At 43.8% G+C, this 20,147-nt stretch overlaps 3 protein-coding genes across 5 annotated transcripts in view; 2 read left to right on the top strand and 1 right to left on the bottom strand.

Moving 5' to 3' along the window:
- LOC118365718 (inactive rhomboid protein 2-like) overlaps positions 1-9,664 on the top strand; it is a 40,708-nt gene extending 31,044 nt beyond the window's left edge. Inside the window, exons 12-18 of the mRNA XM_052490603.1 lie at positions 516-677; positions 919-1,004; positions 1,185-1,248; positions 1,475-1,645; positions 1,768-1,868; positions 2,791-2,944; positions 7,374-9,664. Of these exons, the coding sequence (XP_052346563.1) occupies positions 516-677; positions 919-1,004; positions 1,185-1,248; positions 1,475-1,645; positions 1,768-1,868; positions 2,791-2,944; positions 7,374-7,793 (1,158 nt within the window). The 3' untranslated portion in view covers positions 7,794-9,664. The remainder of the gene's footprint in view (positions 1-515; positions 678-918; positions 1,005-1,184; positions 1,249-1,474; positions 1,646-1,767; positions 1,869-2,790; positions 2,945-7,373) is intronic.
- A 17-nt stretch (positions 9,665-9,681) lies between these two features.
- On the bottom strand, positions 9,682-20,143 carry LOC118364952 (serotonin N-acetyltransferase). Of its 2 annotated transcripts, XM_035746790.2 has the most exons (4): positions 19,933-20,143; positions 15,740-15,929; positions 13,704-13,858; positions 11,360-13,337 (listed from the first exon to the last, which is right to left on the bottom strand). In XM_035746790.2, exons 1-4 carry the CDS (start codon positions 20,125-20,127, stop codon positions 13,032-13,034), a joined length of 846 nt encoding a protein of 281 aa, XP_035602683.1. In that variant the 5' UTR covers positions 20,128-20,143; the 3' UTR covers positions 11,360-13,031. The 2 variants fall into 2 exon arrangements, with proteins under 2 accessions (XP_035602684.1, XP_035602683.1); XM_035746791.2 differs by lacking the exon at positions 19,933-20,143 and having other exon boundaries at positions 9,682-13,337; positions 15,740-16,013.
- The window catches only part of LOC118364951 ((E3-independent) E2 ubiquitin-conjugating enzyme-like), a 45,783-nt gene continuing 44,129 nt past the window's right edge, over positions 18,494-20,147 (top strand). The window contains exon 1 of one of the 2 annotated variants that reach the window (XM_035746788.2): positions 18,494-19,193. In XM_035746788.2, the coding sequence (XP_035602681.2) occupies positions 18,786-19,193 (408 nt within the window). In that variant the 5' untranslated portion in view covers positions 18,494-18,785. The remainder of the gene's footprint in view (positions 19,194-20,147) is intronic. The other variant, XM_035746789.2, reaches the window with a different exon arrangement.

Genomic DNA, 20,147 nt, shown 5'->3' with positions numbered 1-20,147 from the left:
TCAAATAACTGTAGCTGTGGTTTTGGTGGAAAACTATCTTTGTCTGTTCTGTACTGTGATGCACTAGGTGCAACCTTTTTGTATGGTTGACTATCAAAATAGGATCTCTTGACTACTTACAATGCAGGAAAGAGGTCTAACGAACAGCTAAAACAAAGGCTAGGCCAGTAAGCCTAACTCTTTTTTTGGGGGGGCCTGGTTCTTAGTTAGGTTAACTGTGCTGGGTTGCCAGGTTAGGTTAACTGTGCTGGGGTTGCCAGGTGAGGTTAACTGTGCTGGGTTGCCAGGTTAGGTTAACTGTGCTGGGTTGCCAGGTTAGGTTAACTGTGCTGGGGTTGCCAGGTTAGGTTAACTGTGCTGGTGTTGCCAGGTTAGGTTAACTGTGCTGGGGTTGCCAGGTTAGATTAACTGTGCTGGGGTTCCCAGGTTAGGTGAACTATTTTTGGTTGCTATGTCAATTATGTGTCAGGTTGCCAGATTAACAGTGTATTCCTGTATTCTATCCCCCCTCACAGGAGGACCTAATCCACCTTGGAGCCAAGTTCTCCCCATGTATCCGCAAGGACAGCCAGATAGTCAGTCTCATCCAGAAAGCCAAGGACCAGGAGAGAGAGTCCGGTTGCTGTGTACAGAACGACAACTCAGGCTGTGTCCAGACCCTCAGCAATGACTGCTCGGTACGCAAACACACGTACGCAGTAGGCTCACATGCATATGTATTATTGTAGGCCCACACAAATACTGTAGACCCACACACATACACAGAAACCATTACTGTACTCCCACTTACGCTCCCTCGTTCTCTCTCTCTCTCTCTCCCTCCCTCCCTGTGTCACACTCACACACACTCTCTCCTGCCACCTAGAGACGAATGCTTGTAAACTTGATCAACTTGTGTTTATTCTGGTCTGTGTGTAGGAGTCATTGGCCACCTTCATGAAATGGAGGGATGAAGATGTGGACATTCTGAGGTCGTCAGGCTCTGTGTGTCACCAGGACCCCAGGTACCGTCTTTGATACCGTTCTACTATCACGACTACAGTGCACACACACACACACACACACACACACACACACACACACACACACACACACTGTCCTGACCTGACAAGGTAAAATTAACTCAAGAGAGTATCATAAAGTGTCTTCCTGCTATCTTATTTCCTGATGCATGCTGGGAACAGGACCTGTGAAGAGCCCGCCTCCGCAGAGCCTCACATCTGGCCCGATGACATCACACATTGGCCGGTGAGTGACAGGAGGATCGTCCATTGTTATGTTTCGTCTAACATGTATTGCGTGAACAGACATCGTCATACATTCCATTTCTACAGAATGTTGCACCCCGCTGTACAGTGTAAGCCCCTGGTATTAAAATATAGCAGTGGATGAGAGGTTACAGAGTAACCTCAGGGTCTTGGATCAGTGGAAACCAACACTAGCTTCTTCTCACCCTCCCTCCATCTGATCCCAGATCTGCACCTCCCCCCGCAAGACGAACCTGACAGGCTACAGACACATGGACTGTAACCTCAAGGGACGACCCTGCTGCATAGGCACTAAGGGCCGGTGTGAGATCACTACGAGAGAGTACTGCTCCTTCATGCACGGTTACTTCCACGAGGAGGCCACCCTCTGCTCCCAGGTAGGTGGGTGTGTGTCCGTCTGTCCGTACCGTCCGCCTGTCCTGTGCTGGGCGTTGTTAACAGGGTTCGTTTAATAACAGCCAGCTCCCTATCTGATCCTGTGGTCGCTCTTCGTTAACAGATCCACTGTCTGGATGATGTGTGTGGCCTCCTGCCCTTCCTCAACCCTGACGTCCCCGACCAGGTCTACAGGCTGTGGCTCTCCTTGTTCCTACACGCAGGGTAATCATACACTGTATTTCTATGGTACTTTTCTATACATGATATTGTTTTTAGCCTAAAGTGCTTGACAGTAAGAGTATGTCGACCTCGGGGTCATCTGACTGTAGTCACATCAGTACTTAGTGCAAATCCAAACACCATAGGTGGAGTCATGGGTTTTTGCTGACCAATTGACCTGAACGGGAAAGTCTCTGTAATGCTCTGTTAAAGGTCAAATGCAGCCGTTTTATCTCAATATCAAATCATTTCCGGGGTAACAATTCATTAACTTACTGTGATTTTTTAAAAAGAATAATGAAATGGTCAAAAATAGCTTCTTAGCAAAGAGCAATTTCTCAAGCAATAATTTAGCTAAGACTATCTGGTAGTGGTCTGGGGAGGGGAAAACTTAAAATGTGCTTTTATTGGCAGAGGGGTTTGGAACTCTCTTTCTTATTGGTCTATTAACAATTAACAAATTTACTGCCTGCAAAACTCCATCCCACCAAAACAGCAGCTCTTACACTAAAAGGGCATTATCATTTTCACAATTTCACAGTATTATTCCAACCTCAGTGTGGAAATATATATAAAACACAGGGAAATCATGTTTTTGACTGCACTGGGCCTTTAATACTTTGTGTAACCCTAGTTGTAGCCTACAACACGGCCCTGATTGTTCCTTGTCAGTTTTCATGGTCAGTGTGAACTCAGGGATATCCCATTGTATCCCACAGTCCCTAAGTATGGCCTTAACAGCAAATACTGCGTCGAGAGGATTCCCCCCACATGATTCAGATATGGGTACTTAGCGAGGAGATTACAGCACGTGCTGGGGTTCGTGTGTGTGTGTGTTAATATAGCATAAGCCTACGGTATGTGCGTCTATAAGCCTATTTCCATGTGTTGTCCTCTGACTGGCCTCTTCCCTTTCCCTATGAAGCCTAGTCCACTGCCTGGTGTCCATAGTGTTCCAGATGACTATCCTGAGAGACCTGGAGAAACTGGCTGGCTGGGTCCGCATCTCCATTATCTACGTCCTCTCTGGCATCACCGGCAACCTGGCCAGTGCCCTCTTCCTCCCCTACAGAGCCGAGGTACACACACACACACACACACACACACACACACACACACACACACACACACACACACACACACACAGGAGCGCACTTACACACACCTGCTCAGCTAACACAACAGCCACTGCTAATCTCCATTGAGCTGGTCAGGTGTTTTCTACAAAAGCTGGCGAGAGAGAGCGTTAACATCTCAGCTATTCCCGGGCAGCCACTGAGCTTAACTCGGTTACTGGACGATCTTTGGATAGGGAGATTACTGGACTGGACGTGACCCCGTCTGGAGGGTAAACGATCAGGACTTAACTGCCTCTGTCCTGTCTCCGTATCACCTGGAAGCTGGAACAGCACCATTACACGTGGCTTGAGAAAGCCATGGAGATCCTCTATTCATTTGTATGCTGAAAGCATTGGTAGAAATGCCATTGACAAAAACGTATTGCAATTGTGCGAACTGTCTGAATTTGCTAGGGTTGGCACAGTCGACGAGACGTTCTGACAGCCTGAGAAGAAGAGCCGTGGCTGCGGTAGCCAGATGTGGTGTGCCAGGGTCCCCCTAGTGAGAATGAGTTTCAATTCACTCCATGTAAACTGTAAAGCTCCATGCATCATACGTAGAATGTATGCACACATGACTGTAAGTCGCTTTGGATAAAAGCGTCTGCTAAATGGCATATATTATTATTATTATTATCCAACACATTTTGCATTCCTTTTGTCCAACACACACAACTGGGTCACATGTTCATGTTTAATCACAAATGAGTGTTAACCCAGTCAGTCGACCCATTCTTTCTGTCTCAGACCATGTCCCGAGTCTCTCAAGTGTGGTCGCGCACACAAACACACTCTTACATGTTTTGTCATTCACTGACATTCCCATTGTCGCCCTATCTTCCATCCTGCAGAGGAAATGTCCAACTCTCTGTGTTCCTCTCCCTGACCCGGGACACGCTGGTGCTTGTTGTGTTATCTGGACATGATCTAATCCAACCGAGCCCTTTTTCTTCTGCAGTGTGTGATGTGCTAATGGTAAGTTAGTCCAATCCCCCTTTGAGGTGAGGCAGCCGGCTTAATTGTGCCTGTGTGTTAAGGAGAGAGCGAGAGCGGCAGGGACGTTCAGTCCAGGTTGCGGAGTCAGCAGTAGGGTAAATGTGAAGGGCACAGGAAGTGATCTCAGAGCGTCTTTGGATAGGAGACCCTGTTCCCTTGTCATCCCCTCTTATAGCTTTACCATATTGCTGTCCATTTGGCATTGGAAGTGTGGACAAGTTACTTAAATGTTGTTCTATTTCTTCTGGTGTTCAGACTCCTTTCTGTATGACCAGACTGTAATAGCCCCATTCATGCTAAACTTCATTGATTTACAATTGGATTCACTCGTAGTCCCAGTATGTTAGGTTGTAGAAATGAAGAGTACAAATGGAAAGAAGAGAGGGAAAATACTGGAAAGAAGAGGATGCGCTACAGTTTTGTGCTCGAGGACAAGGCTCAGTATCGTGGACAGGAAGCATTGTCTGTGACGTGGGCATTGCCAAGTGGGAGAAGAGTTGCTGTGGATGACCTAATTGGCGCAAACCAACCACTCCCAATTGGCCTCTGTAAAACTCTCTTGCTCGCCACACATTACCCGAAGGATATGGTGTGGGTTAACAAAGGTCACTGCTACACTAAATCCAGATTCCTGGTCTGTTCAATTGTTGAAAAAGTAAATGGCCTGGTCTTCCACTGATTCCTACATACAGATTATGGATCAGAGTTTAGTACTCCCGAGGAGTACCTATTTCGGGAAGAATCTCTTTTTCTTCTTCTTCATTTCTCCAGATTACCAGCTCGGGGGCGGCAGCGTAGCCTAGTGGTTAGAGCGTTGGACTAGTAACCGGAAGGTTGCGTGTTCAAACCCCCGAGCTGACAAGGTACAAATCTGTCGTTCTGCCCCTGAACAGGCAGTTAACCCACTGTTCCCAGGCCGTCATTGAAAATAAGAATGTGTTCTTAACTGACTTGCCTGGTTAAATAAAGGTTTAAAAAAAATAATAATAATAATTTAAAAATCTGCAGGTGTGTGGCTGCAGCTGTGCGTCTTTGACATGATTTGGCGCTAGGTACTTCTGTCACTGTCCTAGTGTGAAGTTACTGTGAGGTAGCACTCAGAAATGTCACCGCTGCTGCACCAGCAGGACGCAGGCTTTCACACAACAGGAATAGCTCCAGAGACGTGAGGCGACGCACGGCTCCTCATCTCATCCACTTATAGGGCCCGGTTTGAGTAAAAGGGGATTATCCCATTGGTGGAGTAAACAAGACCCCGAAGCGGTGGCCGAGTCTCTATCCACTGTGGTTGAACACATCACAAACTTTGCGATGTTGGAAACTAAACGTTTGTGTTATACCCCTAAAAGGGAGAAATGTATAAATAAGTCACATGTAATGAGTCTTTTCTCATAGAATCATCAGCCATTTACATAGGCACAAAATATGTTTCACAAATGCACTATATATTCTCTCAAATTACATAGCTGTTACAATTGTTCAATAAACCAGTATTGTCTCATTTACACATTACAATGGCTCAATGAATCCTTTATTATCCCTCTTTTAAATTGACGCTATGAAATGCAATGACAAGCCTTTTTAAATGCACTATGTATTATCACCATGAATTATCCTTGTATATACTGTTCCTAAATGTATTACATACTGTACTAATTCCTATCCGTATACAAACTCATCCTATAACAACAACAAAAATATGTATAACCTTGTAGTAATTCGTATTTAGTGCTTTAGATCACAACAACTTTCACATTTCCCGAAAGTTTTCCATTGTTCCCATTCACCCACACACACACACAGGAGCTGTGCGCGCGGTCACTCTCGGGGAACGCTCTGATCACGAAGTCACCTCGTGCAAGTGAGCAGCCTTCTAGAAAGCTAGCTAGCGAAACGGCTAATTTCGAAGTGGTCACGTACACATGGTTAGCATATGTTATTGCGAGTGTAGCAAAATGCTGATGCTCCTGGATCCGACGGTGCAGCAGTATCTAACAGGTAATATCTAACAATTCCACAGCAAAACCTAATATCTAACAAAACCTAATACACACAAGTGTAAAGGAATGGGATGAGAATATAGTAGTTTATTCAGTTCTGGTGGCGTTTTCAGAAATGCTTAATGATACAACAGTAAACAGTCGCAAGTACTTCTTCAAAAAACTTTGAGTCACTCTTCAATGCAGAAATTCAGTAGTCAAAAGTTGATACGTTCTGAAACTCACTCAGCCTCTAAAGAAACAACGAGACGTGGCGACAGTAACACTCTAGTTCTTCTTCAAAGGACTTTCCGAGTCACTCGTGAGAGCAGGAATTCAGAAGTCAGAGAGAGTACAGACGTTCTGAAACTCAGCCTGTCAAACGAAGTGTTCAATAGCCAATGAAGTTTAGACTGTCGAGCGCTGGCTGGGGAATGATTGGATTCAGAGCACCCGTATAGAGCGTGTCTGGAACGTGTAGGCCGCGTGCCTAGGGCGTGTGAAAAACCTCACTCCTCCTCGCCCGTCCTTCTGGGAGGTTAGAATCTCAGATTAGCCATCTGCCCCGGTACGCCCACCACAGCCCTGACGTCAATCTAATCAAGATGCCAGCTGTAGAACCATTGACCAAAGAACCATTGCTGTTGGTTTCAACCTAGACCTAACTATTAAGTAGTTACAACGGAAATGTACCTTAAATCGTAAGGTTTAGAACGGAGGCACAATGTAATACTCTTTTGTTATACTACTCCAACAATGACACATTCGCATTTTTGGAACATCCAACGTCACTGTAGACATATGAAAGTGAAGATGGTTAAAATGTCTGATGGTGTAATTTATATACTGATCACAACATTTGTTTGGGAACATCATACCAAAGATAATTACCCTGCTGCCAGGAAGTTAATTGCAGGGGTAAACCTCCCCAGACCCCTGAGCTGCATGCATTTGGATCAGTAGACTACCGAACAAATTCACTATTACACACAGACGTTAACATTTAATGCACTCAGCTGGTGCACTCGCTTCCCATTTTGCCCGATTCCTATTGTCCTCTGCTATAAGGGACTATAACAACTCCGCCTCGGTCATCTGCCTGCCCATTAGCAAGGAGTACATATGCTACCACCACTTCCTTCATGCTAATATACTGTAATGTATTTGATATGAATTTCAACAGATGCCAGTGAGCAGGATGCATGCATTTATCCCGGAATCTTCCGCTGATATGTCCCATGTTATGGTCAACAGTGACATTCATTCATGCACATGCTGTTCTTGTCACTCAATCATCCAGTGGTGACATCATCATTGAGTGAAACATCATCCCCGCCCTTTTGTTTTGTCAGAGTAGGTGGATGTATGACTCTCTTTTCCCTCTCTCTCTCTGTCTTTCTCCGGTTATCATCCAGGTTGGCCCAGCTGGCTCCCAGTTCGGGCTGCTTGCCTGCCTGTTTGTGGAGCTCATCCAAGGCTGGCAGATGCTGGAGAAGCCGTGGAAGGCCTTCCTCAAGCTGGTGGGCATCGTCTTCTTCCTGTTCCTGTGTGGCTTGCTGCCCTGGATCGATAACATCGCCCACATCTTCGGCTTCCTCAGCGGCCTGCTGCTCTCCTTCTCCTTCCTGCCCTACGTAACGTTCGGCGACTTCGACAAGTACCGAAAGCGTGTCCTCATCCTGCTATCGCTGCTGGTCTACCTGGGCCTGCTCTCCTCGCTGGTCGTCTGGTTCTATTTCTACCCCATCAACTGGCACTGGCTGGAGCACCTCACCTGCCTGCCCTTCACCAGCAAGTTCTGTGAGAAGTACGACATCGACCATGTGGTGCACTAGGCTAAAGCACTCACTAAAGCGCTAACAGCTAATGCTAGCTGGCTTTAGAACCTGGACATTCACTAAAGCGCTAACGGCTAATGCGAGCTGGCTTTAGAACCTGGACAGGAAGCGCAGTGGAAAATACTTTTAAGGGAAACGGAACTTAAAGGGAGAGCGCACCTGGTTCATATGCCCGTAAGCACCCAGGGTATCTACGCACATTGCCTTCAAGACTGTACAGCTATGCTAGTTCCTCTGGAGAGAACGACTCGGTCTGAGCGTGGTGTTAAAGTGGACTTGGAAGACGACAGAGGATATCCTACCCTGTCGGTTCATAAACTGTCACGTTAATACTACAGAGGCCTCTTATTTGTTAATTTTTGTACTCATTTTCTACAACACTGGATGTATCTTAACACTACGTGATATAGCATTTCATTATGTTCAGATACTTTGAATTAGCTGTTCATGTGAGCATTTAATTATGGTATTGAATACAAGTCATACAGTTTGTCACTGGCTGGAGCATTGTTTAAACTTGAACCTAGTTTTGTGTGCTTTTCATTAATTTTCCATGGCACTTTTTTGGGGGGGACCAGTTAAGTGTTAAGAATTCCGTCCAATAGCAGTTGCCTTTCACAATAAATTATACCGTACAGACAGTGTCAATAAAATTGTGTTATTGTATCTGTAAATGATGCTTGTTCTTCATCTGAAGGATTGCTCTGACCTTCCAAATCCTGCCTTCCAAATCTGCCTAGGTTATTTATGGCAACAGCCACAGGTGCTTGATAAATATACATCTAACTAATTCCAATTGAACTGTGTCACTGCCCCAATGACAAGCTGTTAGCCTTATGGAAGGCTTTTCAGTTTAAGTGCACTACTAATTAAACACGTTGACTTGTTTTGGCCATAATTGTGGCGTTTCACTGGACATTGTGTTATAGCTTTGATACTCAAACGTTAATTAAACAAAATATCGTAAGATTATAGGATCCGACTGACCTTCCAAAAGGCAGTATGTGATCTGATCGAGCAAGGTAGAAAGTCCATGTTGTTTCACTTCAAACTACAATGTGCTTGCACTATATCTCTACAGATATATATATAGTAATTATAGCCCTTCAGTGCTGTCGAGGCAAATTACTTATCAATGTATTATGTGTATATATTTAAAAAGCGAACGAGAATCCATGTACTGTGTGCCTTGATCAGTGGCCATTGATTCAAGAAAGGCTGCTAGTCACTCTTTTCATTATAGATATCAAAATGGCCAAGTTTCTGCCAACCTGGCCTGCTCCTGGTCTCTTAGATTATGACCCTCTCCTCTGGCAGCTGTCCACTCTTCACTGCTTAGGACGTATCCTGAGAGGTGGATTACTGCAGTGATGTGGATTATTTGAGCAGGATTTACTATGCTTTGTTAAGTCACTTTACACACCAGCAGTCAACTGGTGGCGTTAATGGCCGACTATGTCAATAACGTGCAATTCTTCACAGGTGTTGGTTGGACGATCGTTGAGTACTGTTTTACGTTGTCTTGTCATTTTGAGCATTTAAATGGTTGCGACTCTGTAATTTGCAAGGAATCTGTCCCTCTTTTCTTTTTTTATTTGAACACTTTAGCACAGTCTGGTCCTCTTCATAGGAATTCACAGTGCCTTCTGAAATGTGTGTAATCCTTGAATTTGAGTGTCTGTAAATCGGCAAGCATAAATGCATAAGTCTGTAAATGCATTTGGACCAAATTGATGAGTTATTTATTTGGAATTTGCTCTTTTACTGAGATATTGTGATCTTATTGCTGTAGTTTTTTTTAAAGACATTAGCCTTACGTGTATGTACAAATTCACACAATGTTCTTAAAAATAAATGTAATAATGTTTTCCCTCATGTGTGTCTTGAGCTCATAGATTCAACTACCGGTAACCTTTCCTGACTTTTGTGAAAATGGCTCAAGGAACTACTACTTTGGATCTATGCTTCTGAACTATTTCTCTTGACAATCGCATTCAGCCGGGTCGTGTGGTGGTGCTTGAAAAGCGAGGAATAGAAATACTGTTGCAGATTCACCCTCTTCAAGAGAAATTTACTCTCCACAACTTTAATCTCTGTGGGTCATGTTTTTGCAAGCGGAGAAGTTGTAAACAAGTTGCTTTGTCCTCTACATCTGCCATTTGTTAACCATAGAAACCCTACAGTCTCATGCATTTCTACATTCCAAATGAAAGGGAAATAGTCCGAAACAGAAATGTTTGAAAATGTGTTTATTTTCTTACTTTCAAAATGTTATAAAAATCATTAATGTCTTGATTCAAAATTGATGGAGGCAGAGGTGGTGATTTTCTACAGGGAAAAAGACGACTCATTTATCAAGGGGAATGGAAAATCCCAGGGAGGGATATTGGTAAAAAAAATGCTGTGTTTCAAACATTCAAATGCTATAAAGTCTATTTTCAAATACTGTGCAAGCTACAAGTACATTGTTCAAAACTCCATACTATATTGGCAATTGGATTCCCATAAATGTGTCATTACTACTAACACCCTCCAGACATGGCCTGTACAGGTAATGCTGCTTACTGAATACAGTAGGCCTGGCTTTGTTTAAAAGGCTTGGCAGCAGCAAAGAGACGATTCTCGTAAATCCCTAGAAGTTAACGACAATAATGCTTGCTAATGGGACACGTTAGCAGATTAACCCCTATAGCCCCAGGGAGAGGGGAGTGCAATACTGGTCTACTTTGGAGACTGGCGTCTCTGCCGACAAACACACAGCCTGGTTTGCTTATATCCCTCCCTGATATACTGTATATCGGTAATCTAATTTCAATAATTTTCTCACAATCTAAAAAAGAAACAGATGCTGGCTAAAAGAGTAATACTACCATTAAATCTACTACCATGGTTTATAAAAGTCCCCACCCAGCTCTTTTAGCTGCCCAGTGCATTTTAAAGGCATAAATACAGAAGGATAAACAAAAACATTAGTGATCTTGAAAAGCAAATTAAAGTCCCAGGCAATCGCCCAGGTGTTGATGTGCCATAAAGCTGCATTTTCAGACAGGAAGAATGAGATTTAAAGTGTCCTCCTTGGTTGCTTGGCATTGAGTTAATGCTGTTTTAATGCTTGCCATGGATTGATACACAAGCAGCACAGCCACAAAACGCTAACAGAAAGAGAGAAGCTATCGGACCCTTCTACAATCTAGGCATATCTGCATTTTTGTTAGATTCTCAAGTCATCCACCAAGATGCAATTTGTTTGCTAAAATCTCAGACTTAATGAGTTAAAAAATGTCCAGCATTTTATACAAAAACATGTACTTTGCTGCACTTTCCCTTGCTGTACTTTTCTAATGTGAACCTAGCATTTTCTGCGGGTAGCAGATTCTATTTGGTCATCTTGAATAAGACATTTTGTAAAAATGAATAAAGTAATACATTCATAATTACTCAAGTAATTCCATATCTTCCCCAAAGATCATGTCAGCCTTTGAGATTAAAAAAAGCCTTTCGTGAACGAACACTCACATTTGACTAGCTTTGACTTTGACTACTTTGAGGAGAAATTTACTTACTACGACTGTGATATGTGGTTGTCCTACCTAGCTATCTTAAGATGAATGCATTAACTGTAATTATCTGGATTTCTGCATAAATTGGTCATACAATTTGATCTGATCTTCATCTAAGTCACAACAACAGACAAATACAGTCTGCTTAAACTAATAACTCACAAATTATTGTATTTTTTTACTGAACACATAATTTAAACATTCACAGTGTAGGTTGGAAAAAAGTATGTGAACCCCAAGGTTAATGACTTCTCCAAAAGCTAATTGGAGTCAGGAGTCAGCTAACCTGAGGTACAATCATTGAGGCTGGATTAGAGATGGATTAGGATTAGAAACTCACCATATTTGAGTTTGCTATTCACAAGAAGCATTGCCTAATGTGAACCATGTCTCGAACAAAAGAGATCTCAGAAGACCCAAGATTAAGAATTGTTGACTTGCATAAAGCTGGAAAGGGTTACTTAAGTATCAAAAAAAGCCTTGATGTTCATCAGTTCAAGGTAAGACAAATTGTCTATAAATGGAGAAAGTTCAGCACTGTTGCTACTCTCCCTAGGAGTGGCCGTCCTGCAAAGATGACTGCAAGAGCACAGCGCAGAATGCTCAATGAGGTTAAGAAGAATCCTAGAGTGTGAGCTAAAGACTTAAAGAAATCTCTGGGACATGCTAACATCTCTTTTGACAAGTCTACTATGCGTAAACACTAAACAAGAATGGTGTTGATGGGAAGACATCACAGAAGAAGCCACTGCTGTCCCAAAATAATATTGCTGCACGTCTGAAGTTCGCAAAAGAGCATATGGATGTTCCACAGCGCTACTGGCAAAATGTTCTGAGGACAGATGAAACTAAATTCAGTTGTTTGGAAGGAACACAACACTGAGTCGAGAGAAAAAAGGCACAGCACGCCAACATCAAAACCTCATCCCAACTGTAAAGTATTGTGAAGGGAGCATCATGGTTTGAAGCTGCTTTGCTGCCTCAGGGCCTGGACAGCTTGCCATCATCGACGGAAAAATGAATTCCCAAGTTTATCAAGACATTTTGCAGGACAATGTAAGGCTATCTGTCTGCCAATTGAAGCTCAACAGAGGTTGGGTAATGCAATAGGACAACAGCCCAAAACACAGATGTAAATCAACAACAAAATGGCTTCAACAGAAGACAATACGCCTTCTGGAGTGGTCCAGTCAGAGTCCTGACCTCAACCCGATTGAGATGCCGTGGCAGGATCTCGAGAGCAGTTCACACCAGACATCCCAAGAATATTGCTGAACTGAAGCAGTTTTATAAAGAGGACTGGTCCAACATTCCTCCTGACCGTTGTGCAGGTCTGATCCGCAACTACAGAAAACATTTGGTTGAGGTTACTGCTGTCAAAGGAGGGTCAACCAGTTATTAAATCCATGGGTTCACATACTTTTTCCACACTGCACTGCAAATAAAGACATGAAAACGTATAATTGTTTGTGTGTTATTAGTTTAAGCAGACTGTTTGTCTATTGTTGTAACTTAGATGAAGATCAGATCAAATTTGATGACCAATTTATGAAGAAGTCCAGGTAATTCCAAAGGGTTCACATACATTTTCTTGCCACTGTAGCCGTCCTCCAGCCACGGAAGGTTGGTCAAACACCCCCCATTGAAGGAGGCATCCATCTTGGTTCGTATCCCCTCAAACACCACTGTTGCGGCGCATGTACGCGTGGCCCCGGACAGGGTACATCATCTCAATGAAGGTCAGGGGCCCCACGGTGATGTCGCTGGGGCCCTGCACTTTAAATCCTGACTTCTGGTAGAAAGGGACCAGGAAGTCTTCGCACATGAGCACGGCGCAGCGAACATAGGGCAGGCAGCGCAGGTACTGCAGGTAGCGCCACATCAGGATGGAGCCCTTGCCTTGCTGCCGGAAGGTGCGGTGGACAGCAAGCACATGGAGGTGGACCGTGGAGCCATGGGGCTTGTGGAGGGTGAGAGCGTCCTGAAAAAGGAGGGAGTGAAGGCTGAGTTTTGAGTGCATGAGTACAATGTGAGATCACCCGACTAACCATTTATCATGGTCATTGAGATTTTTTCATGATCAACTCTATTGAACCCTGAATTGACAGGTTTGTGTGGATGTAAGCTTGGTTTATGTGGATGTATGTAAGGTTGGTTGCATTCTCTGATTTTGAGATGTTTTATATAAAAACCTTGGAAGTCTCCGTACTAAAAAAATAATTGTACGTAACTATTGATAAAATACCACGTTGAAGTACATCCTCAAAGCTTGTCTTTTGATTCATTATAATTCACTATAATGAAGACAATGTCCCACTGATTCAACACATTTTGACTTGGGGCTTACCATGGCTAGTTTCTCCTGGTCCCACAGTGATCCTATGATGAAGGCAACGAGGCGTCCCTCCTCAAACCAGCCTAGAGACAGCTCAGGGCACAGCGTCAGGAAGTGACACACCTCATCCAAGTGGAGCGGACACTCTCCAGACACAGAGATGAAGGCTGAGGAGGTCAGACAGACAACTCAAGTCCATGATCAAGTACACACGTAGTTGTTCAGTCTAATCTCAGTTTGCTTACTTCCAACTAAACTCAGCATAAAAAGAAACGTCCCTTTTTCAGGACCCGGTCTTTCAAAGATCATTCGTAAAAATCCAAATAACTTCACAGACCTTCATTGTAAAGGGTTTAAACACTGTTTCCCATGCTTGTTCAATGAACCATAAACAATTAATGCACATGCACCTGCGGATGATCGTTAAAAACACTAACAGCTTACAGACGGTGGGCAATTAAGGTCACAGTTATGAAAACGTAGGACACTAAAGAGGCATTTATACTCACTCTGAAAAACACCAAAAGAAAGATGCCCAGGGTCCCTGCTCATCTGTGTGAACGTGCCTTAGGCATGCTGCAAGGAGGCATGAGGACTGCAGATGTGGCCAGGGAAATAAATGGCAATGTCCGTACTATGAGACACCTTAGACAGGGCTACAGGGAGACAGCACGGATAGCTGATCGTCCTCGCAGTGGCAGACCGCGTATAACAACACCTGCACAGGATCGGTACATCCGAACATCACACCTGTGGGACGGGTACAGGATGGCAACAACAACTGCCCGAGTTACACGAGGAACACACAATCCCTCCGTCAGTGCTCAGACTGCCCGCAATAGGCTGAGAGAGGTTAGACTGAGGGCTTGTAGGCCTGTTGTAAGGCAGGTCCTCACCAGACATCACCGGCAACAACGTCGTCTATGGGCACAAACCCACCGTTGCTGGACCAGACAGGCCTGGCAAAAGATGCTCTTCACTGACTAGTCGCGGTTTTGTCTCACCAGGGGTGATGGTATAATTTGCGTTTATTGTCAAACGGAATGAGCGTTACACTGAGGCCTGTATTCTGGGGCAGGATCGATTTGGAGGTGGAGGGTCCATCATGGTCTGGTGCTATGTGTCACAGCGTCATCGGACTGAGCTTGTTGTCATTGCAGGCAATCTCAATGCTGTGTGTTACAGGGAAGACATCCTCCTCCCTCATGTGGTACCCTTCCTGCAGGATCATCCTGACATGACCAGCCAGCATGACAATGCTAACAGCCATACTGCTCGTTCTGTGTGTGATTTCCTGCAAGACAGGAATGTCAGTGTTCTGCCATGTCCAGCGAAGAGCCCGGATCTCAATCCCATTGAGCACATCTGGGACCTGTTGGTTCGGAGGGTGAGGACTAGGGCCATTCCCCCCAGAAATGTCCGGGAACTTGCAGGTGCCTTGGTGGAAAAGTAGGGTAACATCTCACAGCAAGAAGTGGCAAATCTGGTGCAGTCCATGAGGAGGAGATGCACTGAAGTACTTAATGCAGCTGGTGGCCACACCAGATACTGACTGTTACTTTTGAATTTGACCCCCCCCTTGTTCAGGGACACATTATTCAATTTCTGTTAGTCACATGTCTGTGGAACTTGTTCAGTTTATGTCTCAGTTGTTGAATATTGTCATGTTCATACAAATATTTACACAATTTAAGTTTGCTGAAAAGAAACGCAATTGACAGTGAGAGGACGTTTCTTTTTTTGCTGAGTTTACTTGCTTGGTGACATGAATCCCATCATGACTGACTGGTTGTTTGTCATGCATTTGGTTGGTATCCAAAGATTTATTTCCAAAATATATATTAGCCTAGTCTATAAAAAAAAATGTAAAAGTAAACTTTAAACGTAAAGCACCTCATCATTAAGTATTCTATATTTGACAAGTCCAATTAATGACAAAGCATTTCAATCAACATACCTTTTTATGTCTAGGTACAAAGTTGTAAAGAAAAACGACCAGTATTGGGGTAAAAACAAGTTCTCCATTTTAGTAAGTTAAAAGTTGTTACCCTCTCTTTCGATCTCAAACACGCTGATTGAGTCCTCCGGGCTGAGGCAACGGAACTCGCTGGCCGGGAGTGTGTGGCGACGCCCGTGCCTGGGGGTGATGGGACCCATGGGAGGGCGCGTTAGGAGACTAGATTTCAGGAAAGGCAGGGCACTGACTGTCGACATGGTGTCTGATCGAAGTTCCAAGCTCTCAAATCAAATAGAAATGTTGATATTTCAATATAACGTATACTTGATATTGAATGGCTGCCTGTCTCTTCGATATCTGCTCCACTCAAGTGATCCAAGTGAAGAAGGGTTGTGTGTAAAAGTCTGAGGTTAATGTGGTGCGCCGTGTGTATTTTTACCTTTGGCAGTAAGCGCTATTAGTCATAAGCCTACAAGCTGGATGACCAAATTCTGAGAGAATACCTGTCAACAATAAACATATTGACCCGGATTTATTGGGGATATTCGTCACTTGTGTTTGGAATTAGCCTCTTGTAAACATGCAACTAATGGATCGGCTTTTGGCTAAGCCTAGGTATCACCTATTTTCAGTTATTTCATTTATATCTATGAATTACAATTTACATATAGGTCTAAAAATTCAGTGTTTGATGGGTACAGTTTTGGCCTTCTATACTGAACAAAAATATGAACATGCATGCCGCCATTTCAAAGATTTTACTGAGTTACAGTTTGTATAAGGAAATCAGTCAATTGAAATAAACTCTTTAGGTCCTAATCTATGGATTTCACATGACTGGGAATACAGATATGCATCTGTTGGTCACAGATATTATTTTTTTTAAGGTAGGGGCGTGGATCAGAATACCAGTCAGTATCTGGTGTCGTGGTCCTTCTGTGGCTCAGTTGGTAGAGCATGGCGCTTGTAACGCCAGGGTAGTGGGTTCGATTCCCGGGACCACCCATACGTAAAATGTATGCACACATGACTGTAAGTCGCTTTGGATAAAAGCGTCAGCTAAATGGCATATATTTGGTGTGACCACCATGTGCCTCATGCAGCGTGCATGCAGTCTTTCTCATAGAGTTGTTCAGGCTGTTGATTGTGGCCTATGGAATGTTGTCCCAATCCTCTTTAATGGCTGTGCGAAATTGCCGGATATTGGCAGGAACTGGAACACGCTGTCGTACATGCCAATCCAGAGCATCCCAAACATGCTCAATGGGTGACATGTCTGGTGAGTACATAGGCTATGGAAGAACTGGGACATTTTCAGGTTCCAGGAATTGAGTACAGATCCGTGCGACATGTGACCGTGCATTATCATGCTGAAACACGAGTTGATGGCGGCAGATGAATGGCATGAGGATCTCGTCACGGTATCTCTGTGCATTCAAATTGCCATCGATAAAATGCAATTGTGTTTGTTGTTTGTAGCTTATGCCTGCTGATACCATAACCCCACCACCACCATGGCTCACTTTGTTCACAACATTGACATTAGCAAACCGCTTGCTTACACAACGCTATACACATGGTCTGCGATTGTGAGGCCGGTTGGACATACTGTCATATTCTCTAAAATGAAGCTGGAGGTGGCTTATGGTAGAGAAACTAACATTAAATGATCACTTATCTGGTGGACATTCCTGCAGTCAGAATGCCAATTGCACGCTCCTTCAAAACTTGAGACATATGTGGCATTGTGTTGTGTGACAAAACTGCACATTTTAGAGTGGCCTTTTATTGTCCCCAGCACATCATTGTGTAATGATCATGCTTCTTGATATGCCACACCTGTCAGATGGATGGATTATCTTGACAAAGGATAAATGCTCACTTACAGGGATGTGAACAAATGTGTGCACAACATTTTAGAGAAATAAGCTTTTTGTGGGTATGGAAAATGTCTGGGACCTTATATTTCAGCTCATGAAACATGGGACCAACACTTTACATGTTGCGTTTATATTGTTGTTCAGTGTATAATTTAAAATATAAGTGGAATATAGGCTGTGTGTAATTGTAAAATGCCTATTTTGTTTAACTGTTGATATCAATATCACTCGATCAGAATTTTCCGTATAGAATAGGCCTACTGGTGATTGTATTATGAATCTTATCGGTTGCCCTCATCTATTTACCAAACGTCATGTAACTCAAACAAATAAGGGAAACTTTTCCATTGTACATCAATTGTCTCGAGATTGTGGTTCATGTTTTTTTCCCCCATGTAATAGTTTGTTGATCATTATTTCAGTTTTAATGTATAGATTATTCCCTGCTGGCAATACGTTGCTGACCAATACGAAATTCGTTTTGTTGTTTTTTTGGCTACCTGATAAATGCAGGTAGAGAACAGTTAGCGTCTGTATTTGTATATATGCTTCTCGCATTATATACATTTTTATAGATTTATACGCGCATCTTTGCGCTTGACAAATAAGACATATGTCCCATCAAGTTAGCCTACATAACACAACTACCGTGTCAGGCACGGTATGCATAAAATATGTTATTTCATGCCACAATCCTGTGAAACCATGGCTGTGTCTGCAATAATAAGACAATTTCAGCACTCGACACTGACACCAAGTGGCGAAAAATGGCACAGAACGCCTATTCGAGCCCGGGCTACAGACTTGTTGATGAAATTGACGTCTTCTCTTTCATTATGTTTGCATTTCTGTAAGATATTAAATAAATAAATAAAAACATGATCATGGCTGTGATATTTAATTAACTTTATTGTTAGGCTGTGGCCAATCCTACGAAATTGGCCACATTACATAATTCATTTGTGTCATCGTGGAGGAAGCAACACCTGCCCGTGTGACTAGAATATCAAGAAAGATGTGCTATAATAACGGTGTGATATAACTGTCTGCTGTCTCAGACTCATTTATTCAGAGTCAAGGCCGGTGGAAAAAAACACCTTTGTCAATCTGACAGACCCTCGACTCTTCTCGGAGTGCATTTACGCAGCGCGCGCCCTACCGACGTAAACACGTGCACTTCCCTGGTTACAGGTTTCTCTTTTTTTCTTCTCCACCATCTCTCCCCCTTTCTCGCATTATTCCCTGACAACTGCAGCGATGGCGGAACCGGTGGCATCGGACGCAATAGCAACAGACGCAGCTCTTTCTCCGGCTGTAAGCCCGGGTTCGGAGCCTCCATCCATGGCGCTCTCTCCTTCTGCAGGCGGCTCCCAGCGGCTTCTTTTCTCCCACGATTTGGTGTCAGGTCGGTATCGCGACTTGGTCCGGTTCGGCCTAGTCAGAATGATACAAGGCGAGGAGGAGTTTGATTCAGATTCGGACCTCGAAGATGGCGGAGGTAGAGGCGGGGGTAGAGGCGGTGGTGGTGGTGGTGGAGGTGGCTGTATCCCCTGTAACTCGGACACCGATAGCAGTGCTGTGGACAGCCTGGCACCTCTGGGAAGGGGTTTTGTCCGGGTGCAGTGGTACCCAGAAGGAGGGAAACAAGACATACGGGAAACAAAGGTAATTGTCTGCTAACGTTAGCTAACTAGCCACACACTATGTTTTCAACGCTGGGAGGTAACATTTAGTGAGCTAAGATAGCTCCCAGCACAAGGTGTGCTTTCCCGTTATTGACAGCTGGTTCAATTAATGAGTAACGGTATACCGCCACCGGTTCAGCACGCTATAACCAGCATTGCGAACGTTTTAGGCGCGCTTGTGTAATTGTTTGTTGCAATTACTATTCCTAGCTTCAGCATATTGCCCACATGTCTTGAAATGTGCTGTTCAACTGGGTGTGACATAGCATGTTTGGCTAGCTAACTTTATTTTATTGTTGCTTACTGGTTAAACGACTAGCTAGTGTGCTAGCCATTTATTTAGGAATAACCAACATTCTCCACGAACCAGTTTAGCTAACTGGCAGGTTGGCTAGGCTACCTTGCTAGCTAATGAAACGCACGTTGCTGATCAATTAACTAGCTAGTTTGCGTCTCAGGTTTTCAGTAAATGAATCATTGACAACTTTTGTAGGAGAAGGAACACTTGCTAAAACTGCTGCTTAAACAATAAGATAAAGGACTTTAACTGAATCATGTAAGGTGGTCTCTGGCTGATGCTGTATCTGACACTGACAGCTCAAGCTAGCCATGACCCATCGTCATAGGAGATTGCTAAAATGATATCACTGATAGAACAATGACCCAGACGTTTTACCGGATCTATAAACCTGAAGCATCTGGTTGACGTATCCACTCACCACCAAATGTGATGAGAGCGGAATCCCAATTGCCGGCAGTGGGAGATGGATTCTGGCCCGACTTTCTGCTAATTTTGTCATTGATGAAGCATATTTGATCTCAATGCAGTTTTCTGTCCCCATATGTAGCGGTTGTTTAGGAGGGCGAATTGAGTTATTGCACACGCGTAGGCCTTCTCTAAAATGCAAATACATGCTAGAATGCGTCAATATGG

This window comes from Oncorhynchus keta, chromosome 32 (assembly GCF_023373465.1).
Source record: "Oncorhynchus keta strain PuntledgeMale-10-30-2019 chromosome 32, Oket_V2, whole genome shotgun sequence".
NCBI classification, from domain to species: Eukaryota; Metazoa; Chordata; class Actinopteri; order Salmoniformes; family Salmonidae; genus Oncorhynchus; species Oncorhynchus keta.
The sequence above is the reverse complement of the archived record's forward strand: the minus strand, read 5'-3'. Positions and strand labels throughout refer to the sequence as shown.